This window comes from Lampris incognitus, chromosome 10 (assembly GCF_029633865.1).
Source record: "Lampris incognitus isolate fLamInc1 chromosome 10, fLamInc1.hap2, whole genome shotgun sequence".
Classification (NCBI taxonomy): Eukaryota; Metazoa; Chordata; class Actinopteri; order Lampriformes; family Lampridae; genus Lampris; species Lampris incognitus.
Genome location: NC_079220.1, coordinates 9,761,150 through 9,780,326, shown reverse-complemented (window position 1 = coordinate 9,780,326; position 19,177 = coordinate 9,761,150). Strand labels below are relative to the sequence as shown.

The following is a 19,177-nucleotide window of genomic DNA, read 5'->3' as shown; positions in this document are numbered from 1 at the left end:
AAGTGGCATTATTAATGTGACAACTTAGGGTTCTCCTTAAAGAAATTTGTGTTATCACTTGCACACATTCATTGAGAGGTCAGAGTGCTGGGCCATGGCATGGTTGCTTTGACCCATGTCCCCTTGTTAATTCTGTACACACTTGGCATGTAATGCAAAACACCAGGTTCTATGCAGTAGTATTATTTTGTTTTTTTCACCCCGAAACAATTGACTCTTACATTTTCTGATGTGCCAAAACTACAAGAAAGGGTCAGGATGTGTTGTGCATTGATTTGTACATGTCTGTATATCTGTATTTCTCAGGTCTAACTGGAACAAAGCAGTACAGATGTGCAGTAAAGCCAGGGAATTTGCCTTGGCCTTGGCCATCCTTGAGTGTGCCATCAAACCAGTGGTCATGTTGCCTGTATGGAAGGATTCTCTTGGACACACAAGGTAATTAGCAGAACAAATCCTGCTGCTGGGAATGGATGCCAATAAAGTGCATTTTAAAAACAGCTTTGTGCTGCATATACAATAGGACAATTTTTTGTTTTGGACAGGGGCTAGTTTGCTTTGTTCATTTATCTTCTACACTACAAAAAATGCACCGCTAGAAAGAAGCCACATTTTCTTTAATGTGGTAAAAGTCTGTGTCAAGGAAGAAAATAAAATCTGCCAATGGGGTAAGCAAATTTTTCTTGGTAAGAACTCTCGAAACTAGCATAAAATTCTAGGCACTGGAAAACTTCAAACAATACAAGATGTCTAACTAAAATCCTTTAAGATAGGCCTCTTTGGCTTGTTAGAAGCAACTACAATGCAAGTATTTTGGAGAAACTTGCTTAAATTGAGTAAATTTGTCTTTTAAGTCATCTTAAAGTAAGTATTTTATTCTTTAAATTAGCTTGTATGCCATTGGACAAATGCTTGTAATGAGATGTTATTTCCTAAAAGGTGAATATAATTAGTCAAACTGTCTTGAAATGAGATATCAGAGGCTAGTTGTGTACAGTTTACAGTTCTTTTAATACACCATCCACACGATCATTCCATGTGAATTGAATGAACATAGAATGAATAATGAACATAGAATTCACTGTCGAAAAAAGAATGATACAAAGCATAAATAATACAAAGCAAAGCGTGCTAACTTGATATCTCTTAAGATGCCAGCAGAGGATGACAAAAAAAGACTAGCCTGTCATCATGACTATAGAACTCACTGTTGAGAAATGGAAAAGAGAATAAAAATAAAATAAAAGAAACAACAAACAAACAGTTAAAATGAATTTCTGGTTCTCGAATCGGTACAGCAGTTTGTAGGCTGTTTCTCGATGAATGATTTCCAATCAGAAATTGCTTTCTTGTATGAGGGGGTTGCATCCCTCTCATGGATGGCATCACCCAGTATTTCAGTCTGAAGAACAGAGAGCGGAGTGGCGATGCATGTTGGGTACCTCAAATGAAAAGTGTAATAGCACCCCATTAAATCAATCAATCAAGTTGCATTTTTTATAGCGTTTTTCTAGCTGCAACAGCCTCTCAAAGCACTCTCCGCCAAGACAGACAATGTGCAATGGATGTTGTGGTTACACAATTTACAGAATACAACAGGAGTCCCTCGTGGAAGAGATTTCTGGGGAATGTTGAGACAGAAGTGGAGCCAATTGCCAGCAGGCAGTTTTCCTCGCCCAACAGCACGACCAGACAGCCCAATGATTGGTTGTGGAGGAAAGAATCAGGCTTTTCAGAAGGCTAAAAAACATAGTAAGCAAATGGAAAGAATTAGACACCACCACTTAAGCAATGTAGGTAATATATATGATGATAATATAGGTAATATAGCTAACCAGTTAAAAGCGTCATAGGTGGGCCTATACTGTGAATACTGACCCTCTCTGAATGTGTCCCAGCCAGTCACAAAACTGTACTCGACCCAACCGTAACTGTCCGTTTTATATACAAATACCTTAAATGAGCACGTTTGCATTAACAACTGCAATGTCTTTACTGCTTTAAGTCTCGCCATCAAAATGTGGAAAAGAGCCTCGCTGCCAGGCCTCGAAATTAACTTTTTCCTCAGTGTCCCACAACTGTCCCGAATTCTACTTTGTATTGTCCTGGATATAACCAACAGTGTCCCAAATTTTAATTCTTGTCGTCGCCCCCTCAATTATGCAGAATAAATATAATTTGATCCTTTTTTTTTCACTTAATCATCACACCATGGACTCTGGTCCACCATATAAGTTTAAAATACTTATTCTTTTATTAAACATATGAATATTAGTTTCGGGAGTCGGCAATATTGGGGCTTGCATCAGGGGGGCTGTTTATTCAACCACCTCAGCATTTCTTTCTTGTTCTTTTTTTTTTAATATATAAATTTATTTCTGATTTTCCCCTTTTTCTCCCAATTTAGTGGCCAATCAATCCCTATTTTAATTCAAACACCCACCCTCATACTGTATGCGTTCGCCAACTGCATCTCTCCGACCGGCACTCGACTGCATCGACACAAAGCCGATGCTTGGACTGCTACACCACCGCAGACTTCTTCTTCTTCTTTTAACTGTCGTTGATGATGGTCTATCGCTCTGGCTCTATGAATGTTGCATTGGCGCGAGTCAACCAGCAGCCACTGGCAGAGTGGATGACGTAGAATGCATTCCATGATTTGCACGAACAAGCGATTGACTGCCCTATCGTGAGGTGCTGCAAGAACGTAAGCCTTCTGTAGTTTCGCCGTTCACACGTTTTTATTAAATTATTCAAATGACAAAGTAACGTCTAGATACTCATAATTAATGACTTTGCAAATAACACCTATTTTCAAGTTTACTCTGACATTTTTTTTTTCACTGTCCCAGAATTGTCCCAGACAAAATATATTTGTGTCCCGGTCGGATTTTTTATGGTCCCCGGGACATCGGGACATCATTAATTTCGAGCCCTGCTCGCTGCTAGAATGTAATTTCTTGAGGGCTGCACCGGCAGACAGGAAGAGCTGAGGCAGGGCTGTGAAAACTACCGTGGCGTGCTCCACCTCCACTGAACGACCGGGATTTCACTCCAACCTAAAATGACCATGGGTGGTCAAAATGACCGCCGGTTTTTAAACTCTATATTCTGTCAAGATAAATAACCAATTGAGATATTAATGCATTGCATGTTAGTATGTCTGTTAAGAAACGACTGACACCAAACAACTTAAAATGGCCTCTGTCCAACGCCTGTAAATACTGCAACGTCTCGGTGGTAGTCATGGTGCATCTGAAACGGCGTCTGTAACCTGACATGTTGGAAATAATCAAAAATCAAGTTTAGACTATTTCTCTGCACTGGAGAACGCTAGTGTGTTTCTAGGACAGAGCAACGAACTTCACGAAGGAAAGGATGCGACCAACACACGTCGTAAATAATGACATGACGTCCACGATCACGTGCAAATTACGTGCGGTCATTTTGAACGGTCATGGTCGTTTTAAATAGATCTTATCATAACCTTTTTTGTGCAATTGATCTAAATGTAATTTTAATGCAAATATATGCAATTTTAGGAGAATTCAGGGAGCGGCAGGTCTGTATCTTTTTCCCCCCCGCAAACTTTGAAAATCCAAAACAGTCAAAATGACCGGCTTGGTCGTTGTAGTGGTAAAAGAAAGCACACCTAAAGGCAGTGCATTAATAAACACTCCATGTGAGATCTCAAACTATTAGGTTTAAAATATATGAATTGTGAACTCGCCACCATCTAAAGTCCTTGGAGGACTCATGACTTTTTTTATCACACTGTAAAACTGCACTGTACTGTGGGAGGTTTCCCATCTATCCTTCATGTCAGCAGTGCAATGGGCATTCTTGGGATTTATTATCCTGTGCAGCCCATCCATAATCTGAAAAACATGTCCACACATACTTTTAAAAATCAGCAGAAACACTTGCAGCTAGTGCTAGTCAAACAAATGATGACTGACCTCCCGTCTAAATAGAATTCTGTAAAAGTCAGTGAATATGAGAAACATGATGTTAAATTACTTCTGAGGAGAGCTGATAATGTGATTACAGCGGAGTGTTTTTAAGAGTAAACCGTTTTGGTAAAATTAGTTACATGATTATCCAAAGGAGATGAATCAAGTGCAACTGGACTTGGTATATATCCGTGAAGACGTTTTGCCTCTCATCCAAGAGGCTTCCTCAGTTCCTGCCTTTCTGACTAGACCAAGCTAGTCTGAGTGGCTGGTGATGAGACTCAGAATTTATCCTCTTTGGAGTCGTTGTCAGAGCTATAGATGTCCATGACTCTTTGTGTCCCGATGTTTACCAACGCCCGTCGCTAACAGAGCCATAGATATGAGTGGCTCTTTTGTGTACCGATGTTTGGCCGCGCCCATCGTTATCGGAGCTATTGATATGCGTGGCTCTCCTGTGCTCCGATGTCCAGCCGTGCCCGTCGCCATCGGAGCTATTGATTTGCATTTGTTTAGCAGCGACGGTCGTTGGGGGTGTTAGTTTCGACTTCATTATTCAGTGGTCATGAGAGTCGTTGGAGCCGTTAGTGACCGACTGTTGTTCTTGGAGGCTCGGCTTCTTGAGTCTCCTGGGTAGAGATGAAAGGACGGTATTGTAAGTGGGAGATAGGTGGTGTCGCAGATCTCCTCCTCTGTTGAGGGATGGTTTTTTTCCAGTTTCGTATAGATGGCTTCCCTCACCCCTCTTTCAAACCATCTATCTTCCCTGTCCAAAATGTGTACGTTTCTGTCCTCGAAGGAGTGTGTCTTCTCCTTTAGGTGTGGATAGACTGCTGAGTCTTGTCCTGAGGAGTTTGGCCTTCTGTGTTGAGCCATCCGTTTGTGTAGTGGTTGTTTGGTTTCTCCTATGTATAGGTCAGTGCAATCCTCATTGCATTGTACAGCATATACCAGATTGCTTTTTTGGGTGTGTGGTACACGGTCTTTGGGATGAACCAGTCTTTGTCGGAGTGTGTTGCTGGGTTTGAAGTATACCGGGATGCGGTGTTGGTTGAAAATTCTCCTGAGTTTCTCGGAGACCCCAGAAACATACGGGATGACTGTGCTATTCCTTCTGTTCCTTTTCTCCTCGTCGCTCACCTGGTTGGTCTTTTTGGAACGTGTTGCAGTTTTCACAAAGGTCCAACTGGGGTAGCCGCAGGTTTATTCAGCTCCTTTGGATAACCATGACCTGGATGAATGAGAACATTCACAGACATACTTGCATGATCTCTGAAACACGAGTAAGCCTCGAGAATCGGGGTTGGTCTGTCTTGCTCCTTCACAGTATCTGAAACGATGAAGTGCCTTCTGGACTGGAACTGCAGGTCCAGAAGATGAGTTGCTGCAGCTTTGTTCGGCGAAGAAGCAGAACAAAGCTTGGAGAGTTGTACATCTCTTGGAGATGTAAAAGTTTTACGTCTCTTGGAGATGTAAAACTTCTTACATCTCTTGGAGAGTCTGGTAGTGTCTTGCCTGGGTTTTCTCGCTGTCCAAGACGTCTCCTGAATCGTCAGTGTAGACCAAAAGACGTTTTCACTTATACAAAGCCATTCACGCCGTGTAGAGTAAATTTGACTTGTTTGTGCAGCTACCTCAACCATTCTGACTGGAAGTCTAGGCAATCGTCCACAGGCGTAAACTTCTCCAAAATGCAGTATAAATGAAAACAACGCCTTAATAGGGTTAAGGTTCAAAAACACTAAACTATTGCGTTAACTTAACAACTGCATTAACACAATGTTAATACACAGGCGTCCAACTCATTTTGTGGAGTCATAACAATATTAAAACACAACTTTGCAGAGGGTCCACGGTGGTGTAGCAGTCTAAGCATCGGCTTTGTGTCAATGCAGTTGCCCACTGGGGACCAGGGTTCGCGACCCGGTCTCGTCAGATCCGACTATGGCCGGACTCGATGAAGCAGCAATAATTGGCAACGCTGTCTTCGGGAGGGGGGCGGAGTTGGCTTGTGTTCATCACATGAATGCGTCTCTGTGTGTCGGAAAAAGCAGTGGTTCGGCCAGGAGTCGCCTTGTCACGAAAGTGGGAAGGCGTCTCCTTGGACACTGCCGGCCGGAGAGACGCAGTTGGCGAACGCATGCAGTACGAGGGTGGGTGTTTGAACTAAAACAGGGATCGATTGGCCACTAAATTGGGAGAAAAAGGGAATAAATAAAAAAAAGAAAACTTTGCATAACAAAATTCTAGCAATGTGTGCTTCCTTGTGGATTATAATGACATTTTCCCATAAAGCACTTCTGGGGCGACCGGGTAGCATAGTGGTCTATTCTGTTGCCTACCAACACGGGGATCGCCGGCTTGAATCCCCATGTTACCTCCGGCTTGGTCGGGTGTCCCTACAGACACAATTGGCCATGTCTGCGGGTGGGAAGCCGGATGTGGGTATATGTCCTGGTCACTGCACTAGCGCCCCCTCTGGTCAGTTGCGGCGCCTGTTCAAGGGGGAGGGGGAACTGGGAGCATGATCCTCTCACACACTACGTCCCCCTGGTGAAACTCCTCACTGTCAGGTGAAAAGAAGTGGCTGGCATCTCCACATGTATCAAAGGAGACGTGGTAGTCTGCAGCCCTCTCCGGATCAGCAGAGGTGGTGGAGCAGCGACCGGGGTGGCCCGGAAGAGTTGGGTAATTGACAGGATACAATTGGGGGGATAAAGGGGGGGGAAATCCAAAAAAAAAAATCACTTCTGTACAAGTACGTTGAGCTTCATGTGGAGTGTAATATCCCTTTGCATGTTACATCACTGTTGTCTTTCAGCTTTTTTGGGGTGCTTGTCCTAACTGGCAAGTCTTCCAGAATGATAGTTGATGCACTGGATTTGGCATCATCACTCCTACCAGAATAAGCACTCACATCAGCGTCCTCATCCCAGCGTTGTATTTTGACAGGACGACAGTTGGGTTTCACAGGACTTTTCACGTTGGAGAGTCTCTTCAGCAGCTTCTTAGAAACATACCCCTGCAGGGTACATGTAATGCATTTAAAAATGCACAGGAACAAGGTTTCACCGTAAACTTCAAATGTACACCAACAAAAATGGGATCGACCCACTCTGTCGGAGGACCTGCCCTTGATCATAGAGTACTATTCAATTAAGCACTTTGCCATGGAGATTACTGTGTGTTTTGTCGGATAGCGGCAGTCTTCAGAGGCTCATGCAATGGTGATCATATTCATCATTGTATTTCGGATGAGGCAACAGAAAAGCTCTTTGGATAAAGTGACATCAGGCTCTTTTCCAAGCCTTTTTTCCTCGAAGTATGATTGCCTTGCCTGCTCCAGCTCGCTGTTAGTGAAGATGATGTATTCCATACTGGATAATTTCAGGAACTTGGATATGCTGGGCTCATCTGGCTTTACATGGTCACTACTTCCAGCCGTTGATGGCCCTGGCATTTCAGGAGGACGTGCCTCCCCCTAAAATGTAGGCGTGAACATACATCAATGAATACATTTAAATACTGACATGTATTTACTATACAGAGGTTTATCCAAATCGACTACTAGAAATCCATCCATCCATTATCCAAACCACTTATCCTGCTCTTAGGGTCACGGGGATGCTGGAGCCTATCCCAGCAGTCATTGGGCGGCAGGCGGGGAGACACCCTGGACAGGCCGCCAGGCCATTACAAGGCTACTACTAGAAATACATTCCAAAAATACACTCGACATCACATTTATTATTTACAATAATAATAATTGTAAGCACCTTAGCATTGTAAGATGGCGCCAGATGTACTTTTAGCCCCCGCCCCAAAGCCTCCTATACATGATTTTAGCAATCTTATAAGTTTATTGCAAGCCACACTGTGCGATAGGGTTGTAATAAACATGACATCAAGTTTGATGTATGTAGACTGTATGATAACACCCACTGAATCGCAGGCTACGATGCAAGTCCATAAAAACGTCATCAGCGTGCTTGCCGCATCAGCGCGCGTAATCAATCTACGCCGCTGGTAGAGCAACATGACACCAAGCAGGAATCGAATCCGTTCAGTAGTCGCCGCAGCTCGTTTTGCTGAATTTGTTGCTTGTTTTAGCTCATTTTGTTGAGTCCATTGCATTTGTGTCACAGGTGCTAACAGTCTGTTTGTTTGTGTTTAGTGTCAGCAAATATTCTGCGTCGCGTTGGTCAGTGCGTCATTTCGTGCTGCATTTCTATTCGTTGGCTCGTAGATGTAGGTCATAGCAGCAGTCACATTGTGAGATGGTCATCCAAAATTTCTGACACTGTCAGACTTTTGTCCCAGGTTACCATCAGTTGCAAGACCCTAATAACAGCCGTGTTTGAACCCGTCTCAGTGCGCCGTAGGACCACCGTTTTGGAGCCACGACCAAAGATATCGCCACGTTTAGTCATCTTTCGTCTGAGACGGCCCAAATCGCACAGTCTGTAGGAGGCTGAAGAGTACATCTAAGAGTACATGCCTAAGAGTACCTCTGTCACCATCTTGCAATGCTGTGATTGCAACTATTCCCCAACCCTCTATGAATAGTACACATGGCCATCGAAACTCTAGGTAATGGGTACACCCATATTTGATAATGAAACTGGTCATTGGTCTCGGTCGTTATCCCTCTGTTGCCATCTTACAATGCTGTGATTGCAACAATCCCTAATCCTCTGTGAATAGCACACATGATCAGCGGTCACACCCATATTTGCATATGAAACTGGTCGTTGGTTTCGGTTGTAAGGTACTGTGTTGTACTGTATTGTTTATAAGGGTGGGAATACCTGCAGTCAGTTTAGACTGAAGATGGCACTTAGTTGAGTGATGAAACGTATCTGTCAATAAACGCTGTATCCAGATGAACTGATTCAACCTTCTTCGATATTCTTACCTGCATTATTGAGCATGCATCAAGGCGAGACTCTGTTGATCCTGAATCCACTAATATGTTGATTTCCGTTCCTCCAATGCTTCCTCTGACATTTGACGTGCGCTGTTGCTGTGTTGTGTCCTGTGTCAGGGCATTACTGGTTGAGGGGATAAACACTTCTCCTTCCGAGGGGCCCGTAGGTGCGGTAGCTGGTGTTTGGGCCCACAACATCAGCTACATCTCTTTTCCCGACTGGTTGGCCGGGTCATCTCTTCTGGGGGAGGGAAAACGCACCCCCCGGCGTCTCAGTGTTTCATCGTTATTGGGCCCCTGGTGGATTTAAGGCTCTGCCCATTTGGTGAGTGGGCTGTTATCATATGGCTCCCGGTAATCCTGTTTTTCCCAGGAACCCCTCTCCATGTTCACACCAGCTGCAGTCAGGGGAATGGCCTCTCTGCTCACTTCATGAGCGGCGTGGCTGGCAGCCCTGTCTCCTGGAGTCTCATTGACATTGATCTCCACACAGCGGGTTAGAGGCTTTCCAATCATCCCTCCAGCCACTGGATTTCAGTCTGTTTTTTTTCATCAGCCATTCGTCTCATTTCTTTTTCTTTATTTCTTTTTTTGGACCCCCCCCCCCTTTCTCCCCAGTTGTACCTGGCCAATCACCCCGTTCGCTTAGTTGTCCCAGTCGCTGCTCCAGCCCCTCTGCCGATCCGGGGAGGGCTGCAGACTACCACATACCTCCTCCGATACATGTGGAGTCACCAGCTGCTTCTTTTCACCTGACAGTGAGGTGTTTTGCCAGGGGGACGCTACTCTCCCCAGTTCCACCTCCCCCCTGAACAGGTGCCCCGACCGACCAGAGAAGGCACTAGTGCAGCAACCAGGACACATACCCACATCCGGCTTCCCACCCACAGACACGGCCAATGGACTATATGCACACAGTGGTGCTGACATAGTTCCGGTAACATCTCTGCCAGCTTGTTCACTTCCGCTATCCATACTGTTCATATGATTTTTGTCAAATGGCAACGCCATCTCAGAAAAAGTTTAAGTTTCAGTGTATCGATAGCACGACAGCTGAACATTGCTGTGTGCCTTTGTGTCAAGCCTCCAGTAAGTACAACAAAGTACATAGTTTTCATACGTTTCCCTGTGATGCGAAAAGCAGGCGAAAATGGATTGTCACTATTCGGAGGGACAACTTCACCATTAGAAGATGCCACCACCTCCACTCCCAAAAAAAGCATAGAAGAGGATATGTATTGTTTTGAGGAATAAATGTCAATCCTGTAAATAGCAGTTACATGTATAGTTACATAAAATCTTTTATATTGTTAAAGTTGTTTGATATTGGTTTATTGAAATCATTTCACTTTGTTCAGTGATGATGAAATGAGTTGTATACTATCTTGAGGATAAAATGTGAATCTTGTAAATAGCAATTATTTGTATATACACTACACGAAATCTGTTTTATATAGTTTTTTACTGAGTATTCGTTTACTGAAATACATTCACTTTGTTCAATTTGACTGGTGCTCAGATTTTTTTGGTCACCCACCTGTCAGTTCTGCTCATTTACCTTTCTATACCAATTACTGTAGTTAATATAGGACACAACATTCCAATGCTAATCATTTATTTTTATTACACTGAGTTAAAGCACTCCAAATAACAACAATCGCTGTCAAAAAACTCAATCCAGAGAGAAAAGTGAGACATCAGCAGAGCAAAACAATGAAGGAGCAGAGGGAGTTAACAGATTGTTAGAATAGTTATAATTACAATTAAAATAAGTTCTCTTTCCAATTGAACATGCAAAAATATAAGGAAAGTATTGTTCTTGCAACTGCATTCATAACTTTTTCTTTTTTGTTTTAACTCAAACTTAATTTAACCGTCATGTTAATCATGAGATGAGCCACATCACTAGAAAGGTCCCTGTAGACCTCATCCACCCTGAGTGTGGAAAGTTCAGGATGAAGTGAACTGACTCCCTTATAGTTGAAAAAGACAAATAAAAAAAAAAGACTAATTTTCACTCAAAAAGATGAACTCATTGTTCGCGTGAAGTAAGCTAAATCATACGTTCAAATGAAACACCTGAGAATAAAGAAATACCTTATTTGTATTTAAGGAGTAGCAGAAAGACCTGATTTGTGTGAAAAGCCTGAAAAGATCGGGTTTGGACTTTCTTGCTTGACTGACTGACAGTATGAATACTACCAATAAATGCTAGAATAGAATTTATCCTATAATGTAACAGATGATTATCTGATATCTTACTGGTTTTGAGAATTGATACAGTATCACAAAAGATGATATCGTGATACTCGAGTATCGATATTTTCTTACACCCCTTCCTGGGACATGTGATTGGGCTACACAAATCCTCATGTGATGTGTTGAAAAAGATGGACTCTCCTTTTCATGTACAATGACTATGAATAAAAATATCAATACAAACAGGTTTGTTTTGGTGTTATTTCACTAGGTTCTGAAATGAAGCATGCACAGATGGCTTAATTCTTAAAATGAGAGTAAATCTGGTTCCTCGGATGTGCTGCATTGTTAGAGCTTGTTTCTAGATAAATCCAGCTCAAAATTAGCTGCATTATCTTACTAGGGCAAAGAAAGATAAAATATCTAAAAACAAGGTTGCTTTTTTATACAAAGAAAAAAATGCGTGACAAGATTATTTTTCTTTTTGGGGCAAATAATTAGATTAATTTCCTAGAAATAAGGCATTTATACTTTCTTTAAATTCCTTTTTTTTTGCAGTGGTGTTGTTGTGATTTTAGGTTACGGTAGTCTTGTTCACACTACACAGTTCAAAATAGCTGGACCATAGTCTCACAGACAACAACCCTCCCCCTCTCTTCCCCTCTTTGGTTTCTGTCCTTCTTTTGCCCAGACTTCATCGCATGACCTCCATGGAACGGGAGGATAAGGAGAAGGTGAAAAAACGAGAGAAAAAGTTGGAGGACGAGGAGACAATGCAGCAGGCCACCTGGGTGAAATACACCATCCCCATCAAACACCAGGTAAGGCTCTCATGCCTTACATCTACCAACTACAGGGTTCCCGCAGGGTCTTAAAAAGTCTTAGATTTGATAATCTGAATTTTAGGCCTTAAAAAGTCTTAAATTTGATCTAAAATGTGTCTTTTGGTCTTAAATATGATTTTGATGGGTCTTAAAAATATAACTTCTGTGTATCAGGTTAAATGTGTTTGAGGGAAATGTCCGGGCTGCAGCGTAAGCGCTACAATAATAATCAGGTCCGCTCCAATAATCCGTATTGAAAGAAAACAACATGGAACCGATAGTCATTACTTTGCAGCTCCACGGTCAATTTATCGGCAAACACCGAACTAGTGTTTTGTGTTTGTATCCTGTAGCGTGTTTCATGCTGTCAGTCCAAGCCAAGAGATAAGTGAATGCTAAAGTCTTTAACTTCTGTCTGTTACTTTTCTAACTTCATGGGGAAGTGCAAATTCAACTACCAGTGGTTACAGAAAAGCACGTTTAGTCCTTGGTTGAAACCGGTGGAGGGGAATGTTTTTGAAGCCCGCTGCATCTTATGCAAGAAAACTATTAAACTCGGGACATTGGGGGTAAAGGCTTTAGAATCGCCTGGTCAGTCAGAGAAACACAAGACCCAACTGAAAAGCCAACGACCAACGCCTGTCATCTGTTCGGTGTTTGCCACTGCTGCGGGAGGATCAAGTGCAGCAGCATCAGGGATAATCGACCTCCTGACGACGTTTGGGTCTACACCAACCCTAAAAGCGGAGGTGCTTTGGACGCTAAATACTGTAGCTAAACACCATTCTTACAGCACCAACAAGGGCATAGGTGAGCTTTTTAGAAGCATGTTCCCGGATTCAGAAGTAGCGAAAAAATTTGTGTGTGGTGGTGACAAAACTGCCTACGTCACAAAATTTGGTTTAGCGGAATACGTCAAGAGAGACCTAAACAAGATGGTAGAGACTTGAAATATGCACAAGGACACTGTTGTTGCTCACAGGCTGGCTTCTGTGTGACTATGTCACTCTACACGACAGTGTTACCAAGGTCCCACTCACTAAGGAGCTTCTGAATTCTGTGGCATCAGCCAGGTCCAGGTACCGTGTCCACCTCGATCAGGAGAGAAGGAAGAAGGAGGCGGAAGCACAGGGTCAGAAGAGAAAGGCTGCAGAGGACCACCTGGAGGAACTGAAAAAGAGAAGGAAAACCATCCTAGAGGTGTCTGAAGGTCTGGCCGGAGATGCAGACAGGTTTGCAGAAGAGGCAGAGGGCAAGACTGGTAGCAAAATGGCAGAGCTCATCTCCAAGTCAAATATTCTGAGGAGGGGCCACAAGGAGGAGTTGCCTGAGCTTGAGATCATTGAAAAGGAGATTATGGCCAAGGGAGAAGAGCTCAGAAAATAGCTCTTGTCAGACAGACAGACAGAGACACACACACACACACACACACACATACACTCAGTATTCTATAAAATGTGCAGCTGTGTATAGACCAGTGTATGACTGGCAGATGTAAACACACACTAACTGTCCCCAAACTCCATTCATGCCCCCCACACATAATCTGTGATCTGCAGGAGGTGCCTGTACTGTAGTTGTTTTTTACTACATGTTCATTGAAAGAATTGTTCTGATGGAATGTGAAATTGTCCTTTTTGAACATTAATAAATTTACTTTGTAAGTCATTCTAGGACTATTTTTATTCTTTCATAGTAATTTTCCTTCATTCTTTTTTGCCGTGAAATAGGAGGTCTTAAATCTTATTCAAAGTGGTCTTTAAAAATCTTAAATTTAACCTGTTGAAACCCGCAGGAACCCTGCACCTAGGAGGTTGGTGAAGAAAACTTAAGGGCTGTTACAAATAAAGTCATTTTAAGCCACTAGATGAGCTAGCACATGGTTTCTTTTCCAGCTAGTTAAACAGTTAGTTAAGGGGAAGGGCTTTTCTTTGCTGCCAAGCAACTATTAAAAAGCAGCTATTAGTTCTGTTGCTAAAAATTAGCATGTATTTAGCTCTTGGAGCACCAAGCGCTAGAGGCTGCAAATATTTTATGCTTTTGGTGTGTGACTTCCATTTAAGATGATGGAAAAAAAGTAGTTTTTCATTGCCTGCATCTTAAGGTCAAATATTTGATGAACTTGTGGGATTGTAGTTAACATTTATACTCCCAAATGATTAAGATTGACTGTGCAATCACAAATACATTGGCTGAAGGGAAAAATACTAAATGGACTGACGATGCCTTTTGTCAGAAGGCTTTATTAAATTCTCGTAACTGATCCCTTGTCTTCTTTCTGTCTGTGTAGGTGTGGAAGCAGAAAGGGGAGGAGTACAGGGTGACTGGTTATGGGGGTTGGAGCTGGGTCAGTAAGACCCATGTGCCACGCTTTCTTCCAAGATTACCAGGGAATACAAATGTCAACTACCGTAAAGAGCTGGAGGGTAAGCGTTGGAATTGCCAGAGTTGTCGACACTTAAATTTGTTATGCTTAGCTTTTCCTAGCCAGCATCCACCTGATGCTTGCAGTTTGTGCTCATGTATGTTTATTGATTTATTCAGCAGCTAAAACATGCAAGGAAAACCCAGGCAGTCTTGAAGATTCACTGAACACTGACAAACAAACAGCTCAGGGCACTGTGGACATCGTCAAGGAGCAAACATCCTGCACTGTGACATCTCAGAGCACCTCATTAGTGGAGGGCCAGATCGGAGGCACGAATGAAAAAGAAAGGCTCACAGAGAAAGAAGAGGCAAGAAATGCGGCTGAAAATACTGAGGAAAAAATGGAAGTTCCTCTGAGCCCAACAAATAAGCCCAGCGACTCGTCCAGTGAAAAGAAAGGTTAGATGACCGGAATCTATTGATATCTCCCCTTGTATTATTTGCTGTTTGTCTCTTTTTGCATGCTGGTAAATGTGTTTCTTTTCAGTCCTAATCATACCAAGGCAAAACTCTTGGTAATCTGTTCTATCAAGAGATCATTGATCTGTGGTAATCTTTGGTCCTCTCAAAGATGACATCAACACTTTTACTTTTGATTTAATAATTCAGCTGATCCTCTCTCTTAGAAAATTTTGATAAAAGAGGCCCTTCATCACCTGCCAGCCAGGCTGTAAAGGAAGAACCTTTGGGAGAATCCTTGAAGGAGGAGAATTTGGCAACAAAACCCTTCAACTACGATGTGGTGAATGTCAGTGAGGGCTTCCAGAGGCGGACAGCCTACAAAAAGAAGGTTAAGCCCTCCAAGCTGGATGGGCTGCTTGAGCGCCGGGTCAAACAGTTTACCTTGGAGGAAAAGCAGAGGCTGGAGTGGCTGAAACAGTCACCCCTGCAGTCCAAACTAGTCGCTGCAAAGTCCGGGTTAGGTGTCAAGACTGAAGGTATCGCTGCAGTCAAAAAGGAGTCAGCGGTAATTCCGTGTGCAAAGTCTGACACGCAAGTGAAAGACCGGGTGGTTAAAAAGCTTGACTTTGAACAAGAGCAGACAGAAACAAAGACTCCGACCTCAGGTGAGATAGGCCACTCGAATGTCAAAATAGACTCCACAGAATCCACAGGACCAAACCACAGCACAAGGAGTGAGCCATGTGCTGTGCAAGGGAATGGTGGGGAGGTCTTGGCCCATAAGGAGGTGAATGGAAGTGACCAAGTGAGCACTGTCACCGTCAGAAAAGAAGATTCTACATCAGAGGCAGTAGTGAGTGTAGACAAACCACACAAACCAGAGGGGGCTTTAGCAGGAGAAAACCCTAAGAAGCGTCGGTATGAGGAGACCAAGCAAGACGGTGGACAGCACGAGACAGAATGCATAGGGTCAGACCTAAGCATAATCAGTCCCATGCAGGTTAATGGGAAAGCTGCAGCTGATGCCCCTATGGACCCAAAAATCAACTTGGACCTGGGCAACCAAGGTGAGATCAAAGCTGTTTCCCAGAAAGAGTCTGTCAAATCTTTGATGAATGGAAACCTCTCCCAGGACTCTGTGTCCGATGCCGATCACCCACCTCCCATGAAGGTTCCCAGGTTAGAGAATCACGTGGCAGAGAAGGCAGACTCTTCCTTGAGCATCGGTGCCACCTTAATAACCGATAAAAAACAGGAAGTGCCCATGGAAACTGAAGAGTCAGTTTTCACTGAGCTGCCATCCTTAACCGCCCCAAGCCTTAGCAATAACAATGCAGAAAACTGCAGTAGTTCTAATAGTAGTAGTTGTAATAGCAGTAGTAGTGATGGTGCAAAGACAATTTCCCAGGTAACCATCACCACTACTACCACTACCACAATAACCACAGAGTCCCAGAAGATGCATATGGCAGAGGTGTCCAGCAGCAGTAATAAGCCTTCTTTGGTGTCCACATCAGAGAGCAGTGCAGTCTCCACCCTTGTCACTACCACCATCACCTCTACCAAAACCACCAATGCCCAGGTCAGCCCTATGAGCCCTGTGGCAACAGTTTCCCAGAACACCAAGACCATGATCACATCCACGGTTACAGCCTCTAAGACGGGCTCGTCTGGTTTATCAGCAAATAGTTCCATGACGGTGAGTAAAGAGTATACCACCAGAGACCGGGTCAGCCTCCTGAGGTTCTCTAAATCCAAGAAGGCACGCTCTGGTACAGCCCTGCCGTCCTACCGCAAGTTTGTCACCAAGAGCAGCAAAAAGAGCATCTTTGTTCTGCCCAATGATGACCTGAAGAGGCTGGCAAGGAGGGCAGCGATCAGAGAGGTGCCCATCTTCAACTACAATGCCAAGCCAGCCCTGGACATATGGCCCTATCCCTCCCCCAGACCCACCTTTGGCATCACATGGAGGTGAGTAATTATCCTGGGCCTTTGGTCTTGGATTTTTGTTGATTTAAGAATAATGAAAATCTTAAAAAGTGTCATGTGTTTATGTCCATAATGTGAAAATATGCAACAACTTGAGCATTTTGATTAACTAATGCCATGCACTGAGGAAGTCCTTGAGTGTGTAATGATGGATTATCTTCTTCAGTGTGTGTGCATGTGTGCGTGTTTAAGCACATTGGCTGCAGTTTTGTTGGATAGGTTTTTGTGACTGACTGTCTCACCTTCAGGTACCGTCTCCAGACTGTGAAGTCCCTGGCCGGGGTCAGCCTGATGCTAAGGTTACTGTGGGCATGCCTGAGATGGGACGACATGGCTGTCAAGCCTTCTGCTGCTGTAGGGACAACTCGGAAAGGTGAGACAGTGGTATGGCTACCTATTCCCTACCCACATCTGTTGTCCTCTTCTATCCTTTTGACTCTAAACTTAAAATTGGGTTTTGAATTTGCATTGATTATGATTTGACTGATAAATGGTTTTCAACTCTTGTCTGTGAGCAACTCTGTTAAGCTAAGGAAAGTCTTGGTATGGCTTTGGTTAACCACTTAGATGATTACTGTCACATACATACAGGTTGTGAAAAATGTGCTGAAAAAGGACATCTTAAAATTTGTTACTTCCTTCCTTCTTTCCCTTTCCTAATTCTTTTGCTGAAGAATTTCGTGATATTCTTCACATCTGAAAATGCATTGTAACTGCTAGGCTAGCCATTAAGCTAACTAGCTGAATGAGTTCACCATATTCATTTCATAATTTATAGACAGACAGAGGAGCTTGTTAATTATAAGGGAGAGGGAGAGGAAGAGACAGGGTCCTGTAACAAAGGGTGAATCCGGAATTGATGATGATCTCTGTCTTGCTACTAAGCCTTTGAATGAAAGTGGGAATTAATATTGTAATGATTTACATAATATATTATTAAATGGGGTGGTGTAGTGGTTAGTGTGGTCGCCTCACAGCAAGAAGGTCCTGGGTTCAAGCCCCGGGGTAGTCCAACCTTGGGGATCGTCCCAGGTCGTCCTCTGTGTGGAGTTTGCATGTTCTCCCTGTGTCTGCGTGGGTTTCCTCCGAGTGCTCCGGTTTCCTCCCACAGTCCAAAGACATGTAGGTCAGGTGAATCGGCTGTACTAAATTGTCCCTGTGTGTGTGTGGGTGTCTCCCCACCTGCCGCCCAATGACTGCTGGGATAGGCTCCAGCATCCCATGACCCCGGTTGGGATAAGGAGCTTGGACAATGGATGGATGGTTTTCAAATCCTCATGAGTTGATCTATATACTAGCCTTTGTTCTACAGATGATACAGCTTCCATGACTATTTCACAGTTAAATTTAAAGACAATGTTTCCAAGCATTTGTCATCAGGGTCTCTAAGCTTTCGAACAGTCAGCATGAGAAAATGTGATAAGCAGACTCTTATCTTCTTTTAATGCAAAACTGAAAACTCCATCCTCCAAACCGCCCATCCTACTCAGGGTCGCGGGGATGCTGGAGCCTATCCCAGCAGTCATTGGGTGGCAGGCGGGGAGACACCCTGGACCGGCCGCCAGGCCATCAAAGGAACTGAAAACTCGATTTTCTAAAATTACACTTGGTTTAACTTGGTTAAGATAACTTGGTTTTCTTCTCATCATATACAGTGGCATTAGAAAGTTTGTGAACCCTTTAGAATTTTCTGTATTTCTACATAAATTTGACCAAAATTGTGATCTGATCTTCATCTAAGTCCTAAAACTAGAGAAAAAGAACCCAGTCAAACAAATAACACACAAAACGTACACTTTTCTCGACTTATTTATTGAGCAGAATTATCCAACATAAATGTCTTTGTTGTGAAAAAGTGTGTGAGCCTTTGCCTTCAGTAACTGGTGTAACCCCCCCCCCCCCTGTTGTGTTGTAGTGTTGTTATTCTATGTTAAGTACACTGACAGAACCACGAAACTGGAGTCAAATTCCATGTACGTGCAAGCCTACATGGCCAATAAACATGATTCTGATCTGATTCTGATTGAGCAGCAATAACTTCAACCAAATGTTTCTGGTAACTGTTGATCTGTCCTGCACATCGGCTTGGAGGAATTTTGGCCCATTCTGCCTTACAAAACATCTTCAACTCATTGATGTTGAAGAAGTTCTGTGTTAATAATGAGCCGGGGTGGCTCGGAAGATTGGGGCAATTGGCCAGATACAATTGGGGAGAAAAGGGGGGGCGGTGTAAAAAAAAAGAAAGAAAAGAAAATCTGATCACATTTTAGGTCACGTTTATGCAGAAATACAAAAAAGTAGAAGGGGTCACAAACTTTCTAGCATCACCGTATTTTGCAGAGGGGACTTTAACAAATTCTGGACTTTAAAATTGAGCCAGTCTTTTTACTATGGCTAATGGTTTGTTAATTACAATTTGGTTCCCTTTGATTTCACAGCTCTTTGTAACTGTT

General features: G+C 43.2%; 1 protein-coding gene across 1 annotated transcript in view; it reads left to right on the top strand.

The window, feature by feature from the left end:
• bptf (bromodomain PHD finger transcription factor) overlaps window positions 1-19,177 on the top strand; it is a 60,598-nt gene that overhangs the window by 13,137 nt on the left and 28,284 nt on the right. The window contains exons 8-13 of the mRNA XM_056287978.1: window positions 307-438; window positions 11,774-11,903; window positions 14,197-14,332; window positions 14,451-14,732; window positions 14,960-16,706; window positions 16,973-17,097. Of these exons, the coding sequence (XP_056143953.1) occupies window positions 307-438; window positions 11,774-11,903; window positions 14,197-14,332; window positions 14,451-14,732; window positions 14,960-16,706; window positions 16,973-17,097 (2,552 nt within the window). The remainder of the gene's footprint in view (window positions 1-306; window positions 439-11,773; window positions 11,904-14,196; window positions 14,333-14,450; window positions 14,733-14,959; window positions 16,707-16,972; window positions 17,098-19,177) is intronic.